Below are 22,208 nucleotides of genomic sequence, written 5' to 3' on the forward strand. Positions count from 1 at the left end.
CAAGTAATACATGCATCAAGGAAATACAACTAAATCATCTTACCAACTCCAGCATATTATCATACATTTAAAACTGTTAAGTCAATCAATAAATTAAAATAGGATAAACAGTTATAAGTAACCGGTTCTGTCTCTATTAGTAACCTGTAATTAATTATCAAGATTTTTTAAATTACACAAAATATCATATTATTTATAATTAGACTTCAATTCCATAACAAGGAATAAGGTGAGAGATTCTTAACTGAATCAGTGTCTGAAACACTAAACTTTCAGTTGCCCCTACTAGCGGTCCCCGGGTTCCCTAAATTTTTTTTAGAGATTAAAACACGCTTCAAGTATCTAAAAATACCTCCAAAACTCAAAAATTAGTGTTAAAAACTTTTTTCGGCTAATTTTAGAATTTCCGCACGGCAGCACCGCCGTGCTTCAGCGACAGTACTGCCGCCCGTGACAGTGGCTTGCCTCGTACTGGACATTTTCGACCAGTTTTGGCTAATTTCAGCCGATTTTATACTTATCCCTGTGAGAAAACACGTTAAAGGGTCTTGATTGGCTAAAAAAAGTCAAAAAACAGAAGCTTAAGTTCTTCCGTACAAAAATTAAATTCAATGATAAATTTTATTTGAAGTGACTCATTTGTACTATAATGGTAGATATTGAACTAATAAAATTAATGTTCATAAGAATTTTATATAAATAATGTAAAATATCTTATAAGTATAATAATATCAAGTCTCAAATAGCCATTGATTCTTTAGTTAAAAAATAACATTTTATATAGTCACAAATCTTTATTTACTTTATTTAAATAGTTTATGATTCTTTATTTAAGTTCAAAAATTTCATAAGTTAAAGTATAAAATCAAACTTACGTTTTTAACAATCTACACAAAATAATCAACCATACACATTTATTCTCTTATGACATTGTAATTGTTCTTCAACAATTAGTTAATCCCCTTGATTGATGCAAATAAGGAGTATCGTGTCAAGTTGGTTACCTTCTCTATGTATTTTACATTGTTATCATTATCGAATTATAATTTTATATCACACTAGACTTTAAGTAGGATGTTAAAGGGTATTTTAAAATTTTCATTACCAATTAGATCAAGTCTTTGAGGTCAATTACTAACCAATCTTTATATATTATTATATAAATATGTGATTTACTAGATAAGAAAATCATTCAACAAACCTACGGTAATAACTTGCCATTGCCAGAAAACTACGAATCTCCTTGATCGAGGGTAATTTTTTTCCAGTCCAAGACTGCCTCAACTTTTTCTGGGTTCACTGACACTCCATCCCTTGATATGATGCGCTCTATAAAGAAGTCTGCTCGAGCTAGAACCGATACTTACTCAACTTCGCATAAAACTTTTTTTCTCTAAGAACCTGCAAAACCTAAGTCAGATGGTGAGTGTGTTCCTCTCAACTTTTTGAGTAGACCAGGATATCATCAATAAATACAATGACGAACTGATCCAGGAATTGTCTGAAAATCCTGTTCATCAGATCTACAAAAATGAATGGTGCATTGATTAGTCTAAATGGCATAACCAAGAACTCATAGTATCCGTACCTGGTTCGAAAAGCTATTTTGAGAATGTCTTCTATCTTGATCTTTACGTGATGGTAACCTGACCGCAAGTCTATTTTGGAGAAGACTTAAGCACCCTGCAACTGATCAAAAAGGTTATCGATCTTGGAAAGGGGGTACTTGTTCTTTATCGTTACCCTATTCAGTCCTCTGTAACCAATACATAACCTTAACATATCATCTCCCTTCCTTGCAAATGTGACTCTAGTACCCCAAGGGGATACACTATATGGGATGAATCCACTATCCTGCAATTTATTGATATGTTTTCCCACCTCTTCCATTTATACATTACTCATCCGATAAAGAAAAACTAAGATAGGTTGCGTGCAAAACTGCAGGTCTATAGTGAACTCAACTTTCCTGTCCAATGGTAGTCCGGGAGGTTCATTAGGAAATATATCCGAAAAGTTTCGGACTATCGAGATATCTTGAATACAAATTTCTTTCTTAAGTTTGTATATTATAGAGAAAACAATCGAGTTAAAGTGCTATGTACTAAAGAATTTGTTAGGGGGGAATAATATTTAAAACTTTTATTAGCTTATAAATGACTTTTCATTAGAAGACTTAAATACAAATTTTCTTATGGAAATAATTCACGGTGGCGTGATACATCGCTAACCAGTTTGTTCTTAGAAATACATCAAGATTCCCCGTGTCAATCTCTATCCCTATGGAAGAGGGGTCAGATGTTGCTGGGGAGGGACCGAGTGACCTTGTAACAGTGTCGGATGATACGGTGGGGGCTCTGAATTATATTGTGACGGTGTCGGAATATACGAAGAAGGAGCAGAGTTGCACCGAGGTAGTGTTAGAGCCTCTCGTTGTAGGGGTGACTCATAGTGTAGAAGTGGTGGAGAGTCAGACAGTTCCCTCATCTCTTCCTTAGCCTACTAGGTAAAGATGAGTCTCTCTAAAATCTCGAAGAGCCGATCGATATCCTCTCGAAGTGACCTGTCTTAGGCTGCCCTGTTCAGCAAGAGACCTCTTCTCCTTGTGTCTTTGTACTTATTTTTCACAAGGAACGGTTGAACGATAGTTCGTATTTGGTGTTTTCTAGAGTTTTTATGTAAGGAATGATTCTGAAGAACGCGACTCTGATACCAACTGTAACAACCCAAAACTTAAAAGGAAATAAATTATAAATTGAATGCGGAAGTGAAATAATAAAGTTCGGGTTTACATTCCTTACACAATAATTTAGAATACCCAATAAGGATACCGGAATGACCCTTCTAAAGGAAGAACGAAAATCAAAGAAATAAACATAGAGTAAACAATTGAATATTCTATTCGTAACCTTCTTGTGGATAGGGATCTGGATCTTAGTTCTATTGATCTGATATGGTTAATGAAAGATTGAGCTATACTAGCTCAGTAAAAATATCACACTACTCACTGATACAAAAATGAAGGTTGGTAAAAATTATAAAAACAACTAATAGAGCTTTTAATTTAAATAAATCCATTTATCATAAATAAAATTATTTATTACATACTTACCGTAACGAGATTTTCAAAACCAACCTATAATAGCAATAACACAAACAATATCATAATCTCATATTTAGTTAACCAAAACAACAACTTTCCTTTTTTATCTGCCTACTAGTATCCATTGGGGTCCATACAGATGTCCCCACTACGCGTGAACCCTTATTCAACTTTGTCAACTAACTAGCCGTCCCCATATCTCGTTAAGTATGAGTGCTAAAAATATCATCCATCAATACCTCATCCGGCATGAGGGTGAAATGGGTTGTCTCCATACCTCGTCCAGTATGAGTGCCAAAATATACAATCTCTCAATACCATGTCCGATATGAGGCAACATCTATGGTACGGTTCCCTATGTATCCAGTTCATCTACTATTTCTCAAGATATCCAATAAGGCTATCATTCATTCGTTCACTTAATCAAGCAATTTTTCGTTTAAATTTAATTTTCAATTTCACAATTTAACTGTAAATCATGCAAAACAAGCAATATATGCATCCAGAAAATATAACTGAATCATCTTACCAACTCCAGCACATTGTTATACATTTAAAATTGTAAAATCAATCAATCAGTTAAAACATTATAAACAGTTATAAGTAATCGGTTCCGGCTCCACTAGTAACCTGTAATTAGTAACCTGTAATTAATTATCAAGGTTTTCTAAATTACGCAAAATATCGTATTATTTATAATTAGACTTCAATTCCATAACAAAAAATAGGGTGAGAGATTCTTACCTGAATCGGTGTCCGAAATACTAAATTTTTAGTTGTACCTACTGGTGGTTTCTGGGTTCTCTGAATTTTCTTTTGGATATTAAAACACGCTTCAATTACCTAGAAATACCCTAAAAACTCAAAAATCAGTGTTAGAAACTATTTCTAGCAAATTTCAGAATTCCAGCATGGGGGCACTGCCGTGCTCCAGCGATAACACTGCCGCTCGTAGTAGCAGTTTGCCTCGAACTGGCTATTTTCGACCGATTTTATACTCATCCCTGCGAGAAAACACGTTAAGGGGCCTCAATTGGTCTAAAAATAAAAAAATAGAAGTTTACCGACAGCAGGGTTTTCCAGTACGGCAGCTTCGCCAAATCACCTTTGCGGTTGGGTGTTTTTCTTCGGTCAACTTGTAGGAAACAGAATGGTGAATACAATGGTGAAAAAATTGCACGAAACAGAAATCGGAAATGGGCCTCATCGGAGGTGATTTTTTATTTTTCTCGCGGCGATGCCGCCATACTTTACCCACGATATTCGGCTCATTCGATTTGGCTATGGGGGTGTTCAAAATTAAATTTTGAGCGAATAAATTTTTTTTGACCTCTTTTGGCAATTAGAAGTGGCTCCGGCACGGTGGTAGATGACTCCCTTCTCCAGCGACTAGTTCTTTTTCTTTAGCGGGAGGCTAGCAGGTAGGGTTAGGGTTCAGTGTAAAGTGAGATATTTATACTCATCTCCATTTAATCTGGGTCGTCCATTGCGTTTGATTTCGACTGTCCGATTGTATGCATGTGGATTGCCAATGTGGCCTCCCGCATGGCACCGAATCAACGTGCCTTATCACGCGGGATGCTCCGGTTCGTCGATGCTGCTGACTGGATAATCCTATTTGGTACATTTTTTTTTAAATTATATTTTGACCCCCAGTTCTTGATTTTTCTTTCAAAAATACCCATAGAACCCAAATTTTCACTCATTTTTCCTGAAATTATTTTTAATTTCATCATCCACCTATTATTTTTCTAATTTTTACATTAAATAAAAATTCATAAATTTAAAAATTATATTTTATACATTAATTTTAATTTTTAAAATTATTGGGTATTACATTTTTGGTGTGGCAGTTTTGCCGGCTCACTTTCGCGGCTAAGCATTTTTCTTTGATCAACATGTAAAAAATAAAATGGTGAACGCAATTGTGGAAAATTGCACAAAACAGAAAACGGGAAGGGATTCATTGGAGACGATTTTTTGTTTTGCCTGCGGCGTTGCCGCCAAATTTTACCCATGATTTTTGGCTCATCCGCCGTTTCTTTACCTCCGGTTTGGCCATAGGGATGTTCAAAATCAAATTATGAGTGAATAAGAGAATTTTTACTTTTTTTGATGATCAGAGGTAGTTTCGGCACAGCGGCGGGTGGTCGGCTCCACTCTCTGGCGACTGGTTCTTCTTCTCCAACGGGGGTTTGACGGCTAGAGTTTGAATTCGGTATGAAGTGAGATATTTATACCCATCCCCCTTAAATTTAGGTCGTTCATTGCATTTGATCTCGATCATCCGATCGTGTTTAAAGAGAAAATGAATCTGAACCGTTCATTGCGATTTGATATAGATTATATGATCGCGTTTAAAGAGAGAATGAATTTAGACCATTCATCGTTTTTAATCGTGATCATTCGATTGCGCCTGAGGAGGAAACGGATCCGGATCGTCTACGTGCATGAGAACGCATTCGAGCCGTTCGATCGCGGGCACGCAGATTGCCAGCGTGACCTCCTGCGTGGCATCAAGTCAGCGTGTCTTGTCAGGCGGGGTGCTCCAGTTTGTCGGAGCTGCTGACTGGTGGTTCTACGTATAACATTTTTTTTTAATTGCGTTTGCACTCCTAGTTTTTGATTTTTTTAAAAAAAATATTATCCGAACTCAAATTTTCATCATTTTTTTTAAAATTATTTTTAATTTTATTATCTATAAATTTTTTTAATTTTATATTAAATAAAAATTTATAAATTTAAAATTATATTTTTATATATTTTTTATATTATATTTATTTATTTATTTTTTAATTTTAAAATTAATCTCAAACTAAGTCTCAAGTCCGGATATTACATGTATATTTACACACAAGAGACAAAGTATGCATGTGTGAAAGAAATATAAGGTGCTGATATTGGCTGTGGTAGTCAGTCTTTTCTTATTGTTAGATATATATATACATAGGTAATTTTTTTTATAAAAAAAATTGAAGTGTGATATATGTACTTGAGAATAATGTGTGTGTATGTATATAGTGTTCGTCTGAGCTTGGGGAGACCAAGTGCGTGCGTGTATATATATAGTGTTATATATAAACTTTTACGGTTTTATGTTTTATGCATACAAGGTTTTATTCGTGAAATATAATAATAACGAATCATTATATAATCTAAAAATAAACATTCAAATACAAAGTAAACCTAAACTGTTTATTTATGTTTAATAGGACATTTTTTGTGTGTGTGTATAATATACTTTTTATGTTAATGTATAACAACATAACCTTAGTTAATTTAATTGTTTTAGAGTCATATAATTATGATAATTTAAATAAATATTAAGTTTTTAACTAAAAAATTACAGAATATAATTAAATTAATTACGAAATCAGTAATTATTTAATAAAAATATATATCATAATATAAAAGAAAATTATTTCTATATTAAAAAGATAAGAGTTTCCTTTTCGATTTTGTGAAATTTATAAAATTAGAAAAATAAAATATTTATCTTTATTTTAAAAAAGATAAGATTTTCCTTTCCCATTTTAGGAAATTTATAGAATTAGGAAAATAAAATATTTTTAAAAGAACTGAAAATTAATTAAATAAAATTGGGATAATTAATTCGAACCATCTAGAAATTTATTATTAAACTAATTTAACTGAAATATTCAAAGTCTCTGTGCTCCATAATTGACCTCCCAAAAAAAAAAAAAAAATTAAAACGAAGATTCAAAACTAGAAACAAGTTTTCATCTTCCTGTGTGAAAACTATTTAATAATTTTTATGTCAATGAAATTTAATTGTATAGAATAATAATAAGCGATATTAAAGGAATAATAAATGAAGATTTATGATTTTTTCATCCTCCATCTCTGTAATTACCCGTCTCTTTCCCTACTGGTTTTGGTTGTCATCCGCGAAAAAACAAAACAAATAGGAACGAAGCTATACGCCTCCCTCTCTATAAGTACCTTCTTCTTTTCCATTAAACATCTCTCTTTCTTCTTCTTCGCTTTTTGATTTCACTGTTCAACAACAATATTCCTATTCTGGCTACCCTTTCTGATTTTCCCTCTTTCTTTTCTGCGTTTCGCTTCATGGGTGCCAACCTTTCTGCTTTATTTACAGACCCCAATTTTTTATCCTCTTCTTATCCTTCCTCTTCGTCCTATTGTCTATCATCCTCCTCATCTTCTTCTTCCAGAACCGGTTTGGGGGACTTGCCGGAGAGCTGTGTCGCGTTGATTATTGGGAATTTGGATCCCCCGGATATTTGCAAATTGGCAAAACTTAATAGAGCTTTTCGTGGTGCTTCATGGGCTGATTTTGTCTGGAAAACGAAATTGCCTTCTAATTATCACATTCTTATTCAGAAACTCTTTGGGGATTTTCCTCGACAGCTTGATAAGAGGGAAATCTATACCATGTTATGCCGGGTTAATTCCATTGACGGCGGCACAAAGGTATTCGGCCTTCTCTGTTTCTTCCTTGGATATTTAAAAACTGTTGGGATATGGAGAATAATGAGGGGTTCTGGGGTTTTCCTTGTCGAAATTGACGAAGCTTGAAGCATGAAAATTTTATAATTTTTTCTTTTTCACAAAGCTAACCTTTTCGATTTGGACTCTATTATTATCTTTAGCCCAATTTGTTGTCTAATGTTTTCGTAATCTAGAAATTAGAATATAAGAATATTGATTTTTCGTTAGATCAAAATATGGGTGTTTGGACTTTGATCTTTAAGATTCCTTTTCTTAACACTTCCGTGTTATTTTTGGTTTGTTTATTAATGGGTTAGGTATATTTTTTTGTCTATGCAGCAAGTCTGGCTTGATAAGCGAACAGGTGGTGTCTGTTTATCAATTTCTTCAAAGGGCTTATTGATTACTGGAATTGATGATCGAAGGTATTGGAATCACATTCCAACAGAAGAATCCAGGTGAGATAGAAAAAAAATCCTTCTCTCTTTTACGTGTTGTGATTCAATTATTATTTACTTATCATATATTTTTTAGATTGGGTGGTCAAATCCAAACGTCCGGGGCTTTTTTGCCCAAATACTGCAGAGTAGGTCTTTTATTCTTTAATTCTTTTTAGTTGGACTTGGTGACTTTGTTTGAATCTAGATTGTGAAAATAGTGATGTTGCAAACTGCTGTTCTTATAATGTTTGATCCATTTGATATGTGCTTTTTGTGAATGCTTTTTCCTTGGGAAGTTCTACCTCCAGGGGAGATAACACTTCTTGACAAAGCTTTTGAATGCTTAGTATTTCTTGTAGGTAGATCTTCTTTCACTGTACAAGCTCACGTACTTGACCTAATAATCATTGTTTTTAATTGTAGACAGGCAATGATATGGTTGTTCAATGTTCATTTTTCTACATACTATCCTCATGAATGTTTCCTTTGACATTTTTGAAGGGTCAGTTACTGTAACTCAATTGTTATATAGTGTAGAGTTTTTTTTTTCTATGGTCCCTTACAATTTTAAAATTGAAAATTCTTGGTTGTTAGCATGATGTCTTCCCATGTGGTTTTCGCACTTGAAATCTTTAGTTCACTATCAAATACACTAGGACTTGGACAGTTTTATGCATGCTAAATGAATGAAGAAAAGAATGATTCCACTTGATGAATGCTTCTGGATTAGTTACTTTTGGATGCTTTGTGGTATGGTAAATGAATGAAGAAAGAATGATTCCACTTGATGAATGCTTCTGGATTAGTTACCATTGGACACTTTTTGGTATGGTAAATGAATGAAGAAAAGAATGATTCCTCTTGACTTGACAAATCCATGACGAATGCTTCTGGACAAAAAACCCGGATGCTCTTTTTTGCACTTCCGTTTTCAGAAATTCTGAATTCTTTTTTGTAGTTTAGCTTGTCTTTGTTTATGGATATGATGAGGTTGTGCAGTTAATTACTATAGCATCTTTATAGTCACTGCCATCTCCCAGCTGCTCTTTGTTATCATGTCATATTTGGATGGGGTCCTTAAGTTTCTTTTACACATAGCTTCTTTAGATGGGTGTGCAATAATCTGTCCAATGATTAGCTCGTAAGTGCTAATCTGCAGTGTATATGATAAGTGTATATGATATGGGATGTATGTTAAGTGCTGTATGTGCAAAATCAAAAGCTTATTCACTGGCATAGCGAAAGATGATAGTAGAAGTAATTGGAATCACTTTTGTTTTCCCTTTGGCTTGTAGGTTCTCTACCATTGCATTTCTCCAGCAGATTTGGTGGTTTGAAGTTGGTGGGGAGGTTGAGTTTCCATTTCCAGCAGGAACTTATAGTGTATTCTTCAGACTACAATTGGGGCGTGCGAGCAGGAGGTTTGGTCGCCGGGTTTGTAACACAGAGCAGGTACACGGTTGGGATATAAAGCCTGTGCGATTTCAACTATGGACGTCAGATGGTCAATATGCTGCTTCCCAGTGTATACTAAATGATCCTGGCAAGTGGATGGAGTACCATGTCGGGGATTTCGTGGTAGAAAATTCCAGTGGCTCAACGACAACGAAGATAAAGTTCTCGATGACCCAAATCGACTGTACACACACCAAGGGAGGTCTGTGTTTAGATTCTGTAGTAATATACCCAAGCAAACTTAAAAGAGTGGTTGTAAGTGATTTTTGATTGCACTTAGAACCATTTGTAGGTTGGAAGCCCTTGTATTATATAGAGAAGAGAGAATCAAATGCTAGTGGTTTTAGTTTTAGAGCATTTGTAGGGCAAGGCATTTTCTGTGTATAGTTTTTGATTTACTTTGTTTCTCACTCACTCTTCAGTTTGCTGTAGTCTGTATACCACGGCGGCTGTGCTTATTTTTGGGGAATCAATGCTGCTTGAAACATTCAACTTTCTTTTGTTTGTTATTTGCTTTTAAGTTGAGTTTGGAATAAAATTAGAAATTTTTTAAATTTATATGTGATTGTTAAATTTCATATATACACAATGTTAAGCTATATACCATTAATAATTTAAGTTTGAGTTTCGATACTTGGTAGTTAAGGTACAAAAATTTTGACTAAAGAGATTACTAATAGTATTAAAGTAAATAATATTTATAAGATTTTGAGTTAGTGCAGTTTTTAATATTATAAATATTTTAATTGTGATTTGTGATTATAATATTTAAATTTATGTTGTAAAAATGTAATTTTCAATTTGTATATAAAGTTTTAAATAATATATTACCAATAATTTAATCTTGAGCTTCTAAAAAATTATTAGTTTTAATATCCAAGTGTTGATGTTAAATCTAATAGAAGTTTTAGTGCAGAGTTAATAACTATAGTTATATATATATAGATATGTACATATTTAATTTTTTAAAATAAAAAAAAAAACTTAGAAAATTATTTGGATTAATTAATTGAAAATTTATATTCTTTTTTAAAAAACGAAAGTACAATTGAGTATATTTTCTAATCATTATCTTTTAAAGAAAATATATGAACATAAATTTTTTCTTTTGAAAGCTAAGAGAATTATTATTATTTTTATTTTAAATGAGAATATTTAAAATTTAAATATATATATATATATATATATATTTTTTTTGAAAAATATGTGAAAAAATAAAAAGAATAATATTAAAGAATTACTTGAAGAATACATCTTCATATAAAGAGATAAGAAATTAACTTAAATGGTGGCGTAATAATTAATATCTCTCCCCTCCTCCAAGAAAAGAAGCGTAGAACACTGGAGAAGGTGTCAGCCACTTACGCCGTACAACAATTACCCACATGATAATCTATCTTTTTCTTCACCAAACAATCCCTTATATATAGAGCCCCCAACATATACATATATATATATATATATTTATATACATCTCTCTCTCTCTTTCTCTCTCTCTCTCTCTCTCTCTCTCTCTCTCTCTCTCTCCATAAACAAACAGTGGAATTTCTTCTAAGCTCAACTGCAATTAAAACACCTGATTTTCAATGGCTAGACCTAATCAAGAATCAATCGATACTTTCATGAGCATCACCGGTCTATCTGAAGCGGTCGCCCTGCAAAAGCTTGAGGTTATCTCTTCTTTATTTATTTTATATCAAATTCGAGATGTGTTTTTGTTCTTCTATACCAACATTTTAATTCGATGCTTCTGGTCATGATGATCCAATGAATTTTAATAGTAGGTAGATTGCCGCTTTTTGCTTCGTAATTAGGGTTTTTATTGCCTTGCATTATTGTTATGGTTGCGTATTATATCTTAAATGGGATTATTATAATCCTCCGTAAGTGTTGTTTGTATCTGATTGAAGTTTTACCAAGTTACGCTTCTCGTTGATTTTTAGGGTTTTAAGTCAATTTAAGTTGTAATTGGAAGTTGTTGCAAAATTTTCTCTCTTTTTTGTTATTAATTGTGTAAATCCTGTCAAGTAGGAAAGCTATGGTTGTTTCCAGCCTCCGATCGTAGTTCAATGAACCAAAAACTGCATGTAGACGTATATAACAAACAAGTTCATCATCAACCTGGTTCTTTTCTTCATTTGCTGTCATTTCAAGGGGCCTGTCCCAAAGTGCTTCGGAAAATTTCTTGGCATGGTCATGAAGAACAATATTGTAGAAGAGAACAACAAAGTCATTTAATCAATAAAAATAGATTTTTAGATTGACAGGCTTAAGGCAATTGTTTAATACTTTGATTGTTTAATACTTTCAAGGGGCCTGTCCCAAAGTGCTTCGGAAAATTTCTTGGCATGGTCATGAAGAACAATATTGTAGAAGAGAACAACAAAGTCATTTAATCAATAAAAATAGATTTTTAGATTGACAGGCTTAAGGCAATTGTTTAATACTTTGATTGTAAAAGAGTTATGCTCCGGCGAGAGTTGGCTCGGCATATAACTATCTCCTAGAAAGGAACATGGTTCTATCTCCTATCTTTTCTGCTCCTGCCCATGAACCACCCTTTTATTCTGTAGTTACTTTTTGAAACTTTAGTGTGGTTCTTTAGATCTTTTTAGATTCTGACATAGCATAAATTAGAGTTTATTTGCTTACTTGGGGATTTGGATATGAAAACATAAACATCACATCTAGGGTTTCTTAAGCATCATATTGAAGAAGTTTTAAACAATAGTTTAAAAGTTTGATTAAATCATACAACCAGAATATTAAGAAAGCTCTCGAATTAGCTTATTGAATAACTAAACTCTATCTTAAAAGTAAAATTATAAAGATATTTAGAATGCTTTTTAAGTAGTCTTTCTAGAAAAAGAAGAACTACTAGTACTAATAAGATTAAGAAATAGTACTACGAATAAAAATAAAAATTCAAATATTTTGAAAAGAATAATATCTTAAAGCTACTAGAACTAAAATAATGATTGAAATTACAAAAGTTTTCTATTTAAAAGAATTATAATCTCTATTCTATACAGGCATTCTAGATTTAAACCATTCTGTGTGAGTTCAATTGTCATTTGATTTTCCTTTGTTTTTTTTTTAACTCAATTACGAACATATCCTTAACATGTAGAATGAGATTATAATTCTATTTTTCAGTCACTTATACTCCTAGCTTGATATTCATACTTCTTCAAGTGGAGTTAGAATTCTAGTATCAAAGAATTCAAATTAGTTGTGAAAGCTAGATTTGAAGACTATGCTATCAATGTAAAAATATCTAATGCATTAATGTTGATTCTAATGGATTTAGAATGGTTTTTAGTTTAATCTGATTCATTTAACAAACCTTCGAGAATATATTAATAATTCTTATGTAAGATCCAAAATTTCTATTATTTTGTCTTCCTATCAGGAGCATGGTGGTGATCTCAATGAAGCCGTGAATGCGCATTTCAATGAAGGAGATAGAAATGTGTAAGTGCATCTCACAATTTTTTTAGCCATATTATCTTATCACCTTGTTTTGACAATTCATTTGATTCATGAAGTAGAATTTTACTGTCCTTTTTTCTCTCCTCATTTTCCCTACTTTATTTTGATGTATTGTTTTGTTCACATGTGTACAGTGCACGTGAAGCACCTGTTACTGCTTCTCAAGATGATTTAATGGATATAGATGATCCTGTCCAAACTGCAGAAAGAGGACCTCCTCTTTCATTTCTATCTGCAGCTAGAACTATGAATCAATTCTCACTTCTGGATCCATCCTTAGGTAGAAGCTTGTTTGATGGTGGTTCTGATCTTTCAACTCGTGCTCCGGTTATTACACATCCTAGAGAGGTGAGGGAGATTCCCATAGAGTTTAAGGATAGCACTGGGGCATCTGATATTTCTGGTCATGCCCCTACTATTGAGGATGTGACTGAAGCTGAACATGTGCATGGCCCTAGTATCCGTGGGACTGTCATAATTGATGATGAAGGGGATGAGGATGTCCCAGCTAACCAGATCGCACAGGATAGTTGGCGGACTGAACAAAGACCAACTGTTTTGCACAATAGACCTCCGAATTCAAGCCTTGTACCCAGTGCTCCCTCATTTGATACTTTGCCCGATTATAACAATGAAATAGAAGAACAGATGGTCCGAGCTGCCATTGAGGCTTCAAAATGGGATGTTGAGGTAACTTTTTAAAAGCCAGCAAAATGGCTGCGTCTTCTTGTTTTTTTCAGCTGGGGGAAAGTGAGCTGGATCATTTTGATGGGATTTTTTATTGTGATCTGTACTTATGTATCGATTGGTGTTGATTTATCCTCATCCTGATGCAGGGCTTGAGAGACCCTGCACCTAGGCAGAGACATTCTCAGTTAGAGGATGCTGAACTTTTACATGCCGTTTCGTTGTCCTTGAAGGTCTGTTCTTCTTCTATCTTTTTCCTGGTTGGAGTGTCCTTAAATCCTAGTTAACATTGTGGCTTCAGACTGCAGAGCAGGAAAAAGCGTTGCGTGAGCATGAGCAGAAATTTGGAGCATCAGAAGTAGGACCTTCTGAGCCAGCAAAAGTGGAGCTAGGGAAGATAGAAGCATCGAATGGAAGGTACTTTGTCCTTTTCATGCTTAAGAGTGATCCGCTTTGTTGATGAGCGACAATTTTCTTCTAGATAAAAGTTTTTGATATGTTTTCCATATTATTTTTACCTATTACTGGTGCTTTCTTGGATCCATGTAGGCTGGAGGCAATAAACTCATCTTTCCAGGATGAAACTGAAGATGTAGAGGAGCTACCTCTTATCAGGCACAGGGGCAGACGTACGTCTGCTGGGTCTGCTGAACCTAGAGATGATGAGGAAATTGGAGTTGTTGATGCTGGCCCACCAGCGAGTCCTGGAAGGCATAACATCACCAGCCATCCGCAAAACAATGGCAATGCATTTGCTTCTGAAGAGGTATTTTTTATATCAACGCTAAAGAATTTCTATAAGCACTTCTTGATTATATTTCTTAATATTTAATATAGAAAAAATCTTTCTGCCTATGCTCTTAGTGGGGAGGTATCTCGTCAGAGGAACATGATGAAGCAGTCATGCTTGAGGCTGCAATGTTTGGTGGAATTCCAGAAAGTGGATATTCTTTTGCATACACCCCTCATCAATTCCTGCGAGCTGAAGGTCCTTATCCTCGGCAAATTCCTCGTCCCCCTTCGCCATCATTGGCGGCTCAGCGGTTGATACGAGAACAGCAGGTTTAACACTTGGTCTCCTACAGAAGAGTAGGAGTTTGGTGTTTAGTTCCCCAATAACTGTCTGACATTATGAAAACTCTCCTGGTGCATGCAGGATGATGAGTATCTTGCATCACTGCAAGCTGACAGAGAAAAAGAGATGAAAGTTATGGAGGAAGCTGAAGCTCGTCGTTTGGAAGAGCAAGCAGCTAGAGAGGCTGCTCTTGAAGAAGAAAGACAAAAAAGGGAAGAATCTCAAAGGAAAATGGAGGAGGAGCAGGTATCTAATAGTTTAAAGTTATTGGGTCAAATATGGATATTCGAGTAATTTGGAGTTATTTAATTAAATATGAATATTGGAATAATCTAAGAGTTACTTTAGGCAATATGAATATCGGATTACTTCTAGGAGACGTATTTCTATCTGGCAAACAAGCTCTGTGTTACCATTTTACTATAGCTAATAATGAGAACAACGTTGGAAAAAGGGCTAGAAAAGGCAGTACATGCTGTGCCATCAAGTTTTGTTTCCATATGAGAAGCAAGTATGTCTCTAAGTGAAAATTCCCCATCGTCGTCATTGCATTTTTTCATCTATATATCTGTTACTTAATTAGGATTAGCTTCTTATTTCCAAAAAAAAAGTGAGTAACTTAATAGGATTAGTATTAGCATTAGTTACTGGTTATTTATTAAGTACAAGTTGGAAGGACCACTGAGAATTATAAATCAAAGCCTGTTTCTCCCTCAGATGTTTGACTATCTATTATGCTTATTATCTAATTGTTAAAGAAATTGAGCATTGTTGGTAGTTTATGCCTTAAGTAAATTAGGCTTTCACAATCCAGATATTGTTTTCTCTATTTCTTTTTGTTTGACCTGTGTGCATATTCTTCTGTGGATGATAGGGACATCGTTACAGCAATTAGTCGTATCATTTATTGGATGCTCTTGACATTGTTAAAGTGAATTTTAGGCCTTGTTTAGTATATAAAAATATATTATAGTTTTTATTTTCTAAATTAACATGTGTTTGTGCATAGGATATTTAAAGATTTACATATTTGTAGAACATTCAAGGCACAAACAGAATAGTTTTCTTGAAACACTAAGAACAACATAAAAAATCTTTAATCTCATCATATTTTCACTATTACTTTTTTTATTGTTAACTAAGTCGTGTTATCTATGTGCCGAACATGGTCGTAGTTGTACGCATCCTTAGAACCTGAGTTGTTTGTGGTTGCCTTTTCTGTTTACTTTCAGGAACTTGAGAGGCAATTAGCAGCAAAAGAATCTTCCTTGCCTCGGGAACCAGCATCAGATGAGGAAAATGCTGTAACCCTTCTGGTGCGGATGCCGGATGGTAGCCGTCGTGGTCGCCGATTTCTAAAGTCTGATAAACTACAGGTAAGTTACTGATGTTTCAATACTCGGTAACTGTCACTTTTTACAGGTCCTCAAAGGCTTTACACAGCTTTGGTTTTTGTTTTGCAGTCACTTTTTGACTTCATAGACATTGGTAGAGGAGTGAAGCCTGGCACATACAGAGTGGTAACTGTTTGGCCCTAGGACTTCTAGTGGAGCCTGGATCTTCTTAAATGATTATTGTTCATGTGTAAGTTAAAAATATGCAGCAAACAGAAATGAATGTTCTAACATATATTTGGTTGAACAGGTGAGGCCATACCCTAGGCAGGCTTTCAGTGATGGGGAAAGTGCTTTGACACTGAGCGAGCTTGGATTGACAAGCAAACAAGAAGCCTTATTCCTGGAGTTGATCTAGCCAATCAAACTCTTACCAGTTTTAGAAGGATACTCATATGGAAACTTCATTAGATTATTAATCACATATATAATATAAATTTCATATTTATGTCGTGAAATTTTTGGTTTGGGGCTTGTCTTATTGGGTGTGATTCTTAAAATTTGAGGAGATGAATGCGATTAGTATGTTTTTAGGGGCAGAACATCAATATTAAGTGTTTGTTAATTTAGTATGTGTTTTATACACATATTTATGAAGTGAGTGTACTTTTAAAGGAGGGGTTAAAAGTAATATGACTGAGGAGCAATGTTGCGTCCAAATTTCGGCCTCTTGAGAAAAATAATTGAAACGGATCAAATGAAACTCACAAAAAAAAAAAAAAAAAAAAAAAAGAAGGTAAATTTCAGTTTATCTCAGTTTATGTAAGAATATTATTGACTCTATCTAGATTCATTAAAAAAAAATACATTTATATCTTTTGAATAATATCATATATCTAGTTAATAAATGATTTTATTTAAATTATAAAACTTTATTTTAACTGAATTTAAATAAATTGGATAATAATGTACAAAATTCAGATGTGATTTTTTGTTTCGTTAAAAAATTATTAATGTTGGGTAAAAAAAAAGTAACAGAGTTTTAGTGGTAATTGCCAGGATTAACGAATTTAACCGTTGTAATTTGGATTTTACACAAAAAAGTAATATTATCATCATTTACATCCTTTTTTTTCCTTGGAAACTGCCATGCAATTCTTATGTGTTTATTAAACTGTTCTTCAATTATTATTTATAATCTTTTTACATGTAATTTCATTTTATTTAAAAAATTTATGATACCATAAAATTTTTTTAGAATTGAAAAAATATTTTTTTTTTCCCTTCAAAATTTATTTATTTTTAACTGAACTCAAATATTATTAATATCATTTTTTTTTTTTTTTTTTTACCTCCAAGTAAGTAGGACCACTGTTTTTACTGTGGCCAAAATTACCGGAGACCTCTTTTTACCGTAGTCAGTTGCAGAGAACGACGGTCAAAGTTGAAATCACTTTACAGACTTGGAAACACCTAACCACTCAAATGGCGGCTGTTTATCCGCCACGTGGACTGCTTTAGTCTAATCACATTAGAAGTTAAGGAAGTTAATTACAACTAAATCTCAGTCATTCAACCTTCTACCATAGCACGGAAAATATATTTTTTAAACAAATTATATGATGATGTAACCCTAACGGTCAAGTGAACGGATACCAGTAGACAGCCACGTGCCACCCTAATGGCAAACACGAATATAGAGAATAACTGAAATTACATATTTAACCCTCCACCTCCCCTCCGTTCCGTACACCAACTCCCTTCCCAACGGTCATATTTCACCGACACCCACCAACGGTCACTTTACCCTTCCCCTGTCACCGTCTGATCTTAATCATACGGCTTTCCCTTACCTTTCTCGAATACCCTTTTTATTTACTATTTTTTTTTCCCTTCCCCGAAAGTGCTGACTGGGTAAATCAGATCAGTCACGTAACCCAGAAAAAGAGACATAAACATGGAAGTGGTACTAGTCGAGTAATAGTATAGATCGAGATAAGGAAAAAGGGGGGAAAAAGAAAAACAGTCTCCTCTTGTTTCTGTATAAAAGCATGAGTGTTCATTCGGGTATGGTTTCTTTGGGTAGTGAATGTTGATAGAGGGAGTATGTATGTATTCATATATATGTATTTACGAGTAGTTGTGGATTTGCTAATGAGTTTTGTTGTTTTCATGCATGCTTGAGGAGTTTTTTCGTGAGCTGGGATTCTTGAGTTACGCTTTTGGATTCCATGGAGTTGTTGCAAAGCTCCAATGCTGATCTGGGTTTGAAGCTTTCTTCTTCTCTTAGTTTCATCCACCAATATGGACAAGTATGTATTTACGTTCCCAGTCATGATTTGACCTCCATTGTTAAGCTGGATCACAGCTTTTCCCAATGAGTAGTTCTCTGTGAATGTTTTGGAATCCGATGATTGTTTTCTGGTAGGTCTTTTAGTATTAATCAATTCTTTGATTCTTTTAGGTGGGGAGATTTTTTTTTTCTTTATTTATTGCATTGTACACATATATATTCTTCATATAGGAACACTTTGAGTTTACAAAGAAAAACAAAACCCATTTGATTTACTCACTTTTTTCTTTGATTCTTTGTTGTATTCATCGGATTCCTTTTGGCTTTCAATTGGTTTTGGTTTCTTGGAAAAAATTTCACACACTCACATAGTCTGTCTCTCTAGATTTCTCTTTTCAAACATACATAAACAAAACTTTGTTTGAACATACACAACTCATATAGGAAGATCATACATTAGTTTGCATTTTCAATACTAAAACAAAAGAGAGATAGGGAGTGAAATAGAAGAGAATCAGGGTGGGTGAATAGAAAAGAAAAACAAGAGAGAAGATAGAGAAGGGTTACAGAGGATGTTGGCTGGGTGTTCTAGTTCTACATTGCTGTCACCTAGGCATAGATTGAGGAACGAAGCATCTGCACAGTATCAAGCTTGTCACTTCCAGTTACCTTCCATGAGCACCCAAAGACTGGACTTGCCATGCACTTTTCCTCGCAAAGAAACTTCACGTTCGCAGCCCATCAGACCTGTAGGTCTCTCTGTTGAGAAACCAATTGAATCCAAGATCACCAGTAGCCGTTCTCTCAAGCACAATCTCCGTCTCCCTCCATTGTCAACCACAGCGACCACAGCTTTCGGCGAAGGAAGAAGAGAGATCAAAGATGAGTTTTGGGAGGGAAAGGGTAAGAATCTGAAGAGATTTGCAGAGCAGGGTTTGGTAGATGATGTTTGCCTCAGCAGAGCAAAGAGGAAAAAGGGTGGTAGTGATGGTTTGGGTTTAGGTCAGTTGGGTGGGAATTTCTGGTTTCAACCAAACTCTCAAGTTCTTCCTTTCTCTCTTACATATTCAGGAGATGAAGAAAGGGCTTGTTTTGTGCCTGGTGAAGTGATATCTCCACCTCTGCCATTATCAAACAATCCCTGGTTGGAATCAGTCATAACTGAGATCACAGACCTAGGCGAGAAAGATAACACTAGTCGCTGTCCTGTAAAAGAAGCTTCAGGTTCAAGTGCTTCTTCTGACAGCCATAGCTTGGGGCTTAAGCTAAACGAGAGTAACACAGAGCATGAAGAAGTAGGTAATGGGTCTGGCAACCCTTACCCATATGAAGGAGCTAGCGTGGAGGCAGGCAAGGAGCTTAACAACAGAGGAGAGCATCAGGGGTTTGAGCTTCTTGCCTTGCTTACAGGTTGTGTTGAAGCAATTGGCTCCAAGAATATCCCTGCTATTAACCACTTCATAGCTAAACTAGGGGATCTGGCTTCTCCTAGAGCAGGAAACCCTGTAAGCCGATTAACAGCTTATTACACAGAAGCTCTGGCTCTCAGAGTCACCAGGCTTTGGCCTCAAATTTTTCATGTCACCACTCCCCGGGAGTTCGATCGGGTTGACGATGACTTGGGCGGCACTGCACTGAGGCTCTTGAACCAGGTCAGCCCAATTCCAAAGTTCATTCATTTCACTGCAAATGAGATGTTGTTAAGAGCTTTTGAAGGGAAAGATAGGGTTCACATCATCGATTTTGACATCAAGCAAGGTCTGCAATGGCCAAGTTTCTTCCAGAGTTTAGCTTGTAGGAGAAACCCTCCTACCCATGTGAGGATCACTGGCATTGGTGAGTCCAAACAGGAGCTAAATGAGACGGGAGACAGACTCGCCGTCTTCGCAGAGTCCTTGAACTTGCCATTTGAGTTCCACCCAGTTGTGGACAGATTAGAAGACGTGAGACTATGGATGCTTCATGTGAAGGAGAAAGAGAATGTGGGTGTGAACTGTATTTTCCAGCTTCACAAGATTCTGTACGATGGGAATAGAGCTGCGTTCAGAGACTTTCTGGGTCTGATTCGTAGCACCAACCCAACAGCAATTGTAATGGCGGAGCAAGAAGCGGAACATAATACCCTCAGCTTGGAATCAAGAGTCTGCAATTCGCTCAAGTACTACGCTGCCATATTTGACTCCATTAATTGCACCAACCTTCCAGTAGACAGCCCTGTAAGGATGAAGATAGAGGAGATGTTTGGAAGGGAGATCAGAAGCATTGTTGCTTGTGAAGGAAGTGAGAGAGTTGAGAGACACGAGAGGTTTGAGAAATGGAAGACGATGATGGAACAGGGAGGGTTCAGATGCATGGGGGTAAGTGAAAGAGAAAAGGTTCAGAGCCAGATGCTGTTGAAGATGTACTCATGTGATAACTTCCATGTGAGGCAGCAAGGAGAAGAAAATGATGGAGCGGCGTTGACTTTGACCTGGGAAGATCAGCCTCTTTACACAGTCTCTTCATGGGCGGCCATGGATATTGGTGGGAGTTCATCGTCTTTCTCGCAGCCAGGGGGTTCTTGTTTTTCTTAGATTAAAAGTTTTTACAGACATAGAAATTATTCTTTGTAGGTGGAGACATCTTGGTTACTATTCTTTCATTCTTTCTTTTCTTTTTGCAGATAAAAAGAACAAGTAGCTTCTTCTTCTTCTTCTTCTTCTTCTTCTTCTTCATAGCTCGGACTTCAGATGTCTTTGTAGCATGTGTTTATCATTCTTTCATTCTTTTCCATTGTATTATGATGATGATGATGATGATGATGATGAGATTCTTTCCAGTTGTGAACTATGCATTTTGATTAAATATGATTTCATTTAATTCTTTGTTGGGTATTTGTGACAAAATATCAGCTTTGATAATATTTTAATACAAAGTTATTGTATTTTTAATTAATTAACAAAAAAGATACATTCAAACTCATACCTTGGATCACCAGACGTGTACCAAATAAATATAAATTACATTATTACTTTGAAATTGAAGCTACTTGTGTGATTGATAATATAGTTTTGTATTAAATGTGTAAACTAAAATCACTATAAAAAATTACCATATAAAAATCAAATTACAATTAATAATTCTTTAACTATATAGTTGGTATATTTATTTATTTATTTATTTTTAAAAATTATGAATTCGAGTTAGATTATATTTTAATTTGTGTTTTTATTTATTTTTTTTAATTTTATTATAATAATATAATTAATGTATGCATGAATTTTTTTATAAAAGAATTAAAATTATAAATGTAGTTAATTAAATTTGTAAACTATTTTTACTTTTTACGAAATGTATATGAACTTCAACTAAAAAAAATTTTATTAAAATTTAAAAAATTAAATAAAAATAAAATTAGTATGAAGTAACAAAGTAAAAAATATATATAAATATTTTTGTAATCTTTATATAAAAAAATATAAAAGGCAATAAAAAAATAAATTTTTTTAAATAAGACTTTGAATATAATAAGCACACACATTTATTATTTAAAATAAAATAAAAAAATAGTAAAATTTATTTGTAGGTTCACTTTTAAACAATTTTTAGTATAAATATAAAAACATAACATAATTTATTCTAAATCTACCTAGTTGAACTTAAAAATATAGAAAATACCCAAAATAATAAATCTTACAAAGGATTATGTTGTATTATGATGAAAAAAAATTAACTTATATAGAATTAAAACAATGCATTTTAAATTCTAAAAAATTTACCAAAACCTTAAATTCATTATTATTATTATTATTATTTATAAGATTCCATATGAATATATTTTCACAATCTTCTTTATTAAATTAGATGTACATTCCGT

General features: G+C 34.2%; 3 protein-coding genes across 4 annotated transcripts; all 3 read left to right on the forward strand.

Annotated features, from left to right (window-relative positions):
- Positions 1 to 6,956: 6,956 nt before the first annotated feature.
- Positions 6,957 to 10,029, forward strand: LOC110812805 (F-box protein PP2-A12). 2 transcript variants are annotated; one of them, XM_022039659.2, is made up of 4 exons: positions 6,957 to 7,558; positions 7,916 to 8,034; positions 8,111 to 8,162; positions 9,312 to 9,504. In XM_022039659.2, exons 1-4 carry the CDS (start codon positions 7,193 to 7,195, stop codon positions 9,351 to 9,353), a joined length of 579 nt encoding a protein of 192 aa, XP_021895351.1. In that variant the 5' UTR covers positions 6,957 to 7,192; the 3' UTR covers positions 9,354 to 9,504. The 2 variants fall into 2 exon arrangements, with proteins under 2 accessions (XP_021895351.1, XP_021895350.1); XM_022039658.2 differs by lacking the exon at positions 8,111 to 8,162 and having other exon boundaries at positions 6,963 to 7,558; positions 9,312 to 10,029.
- Positions 10,030 to 10,923: 894 nt separating this feature from the next.
- On the forward strand, positions 10,924 to 16,779 carry LOC110812765 (plant UBX domain-containing protein 8-like). Its single transcript, XM_022039609.2, has 11 exons — positions 10,924 to 11,141; positions 12,884 to 12,945; positions 13,098 to 13,653; positions 13,800 to 13,883; positions 13,952 to 14,067; positions 14,200 to 14,416; positions 14,515 to 14,712; positions 14,807 to 14,971; positions 15,958 to 16,101; positions 16,189 to 16,245; positions 16,370 to 16,779. Exons 1-11 carry the CDS (start codon positions 11,058 to 11,060, stop codon positions 16,475 to 16,477), a joined length of 1,791 nt encoding a protein of 596 aa, XP_021895301.1. The 5' UTR covers positions 10,924 to 11,057; the 3' UTR covers positions 16,478 to 16,779.
- A 1,175-nt stretch (positions 16,780 to 17,954) lies between these two features.
- LOC110812795 (GRAS family transcription factor) lies at positions 17,955 to 21,170 on the forward strand. Its single transcript, XM_088217729.1, has one exon. The coding sequence runs from the start codon at positions 18,925 to 18,927 to the stop codon at positions 20,923 to 20,925; it is 2,001 nt and encodes a 666-aa protein (XP_088073855.1). The 5' UTR covers positions 17,955 to 18,924; the 3' UTR covers positions 20,926 to 21,170.
- The last annotated feature ends 1,038 nt before the right edge of the window (positions 21,171 to 22,208 follow it).

The sequence above is a fragment of the Carica papaya genome, chromosome 4 (genome assembly GCF_054855325.1).
Source record: "Carica papaya isolate Zhongbai chromosome 4, ASM5485532v1, whole genome shotgun sequence".
Taxonomy (NCBI): domain Eukaryota; kingdom Viridiplantae; phylum Streptophyta; class Magnoliopsida; order Brassicales; family Caricaceae; genus Carica; species Carica papaya.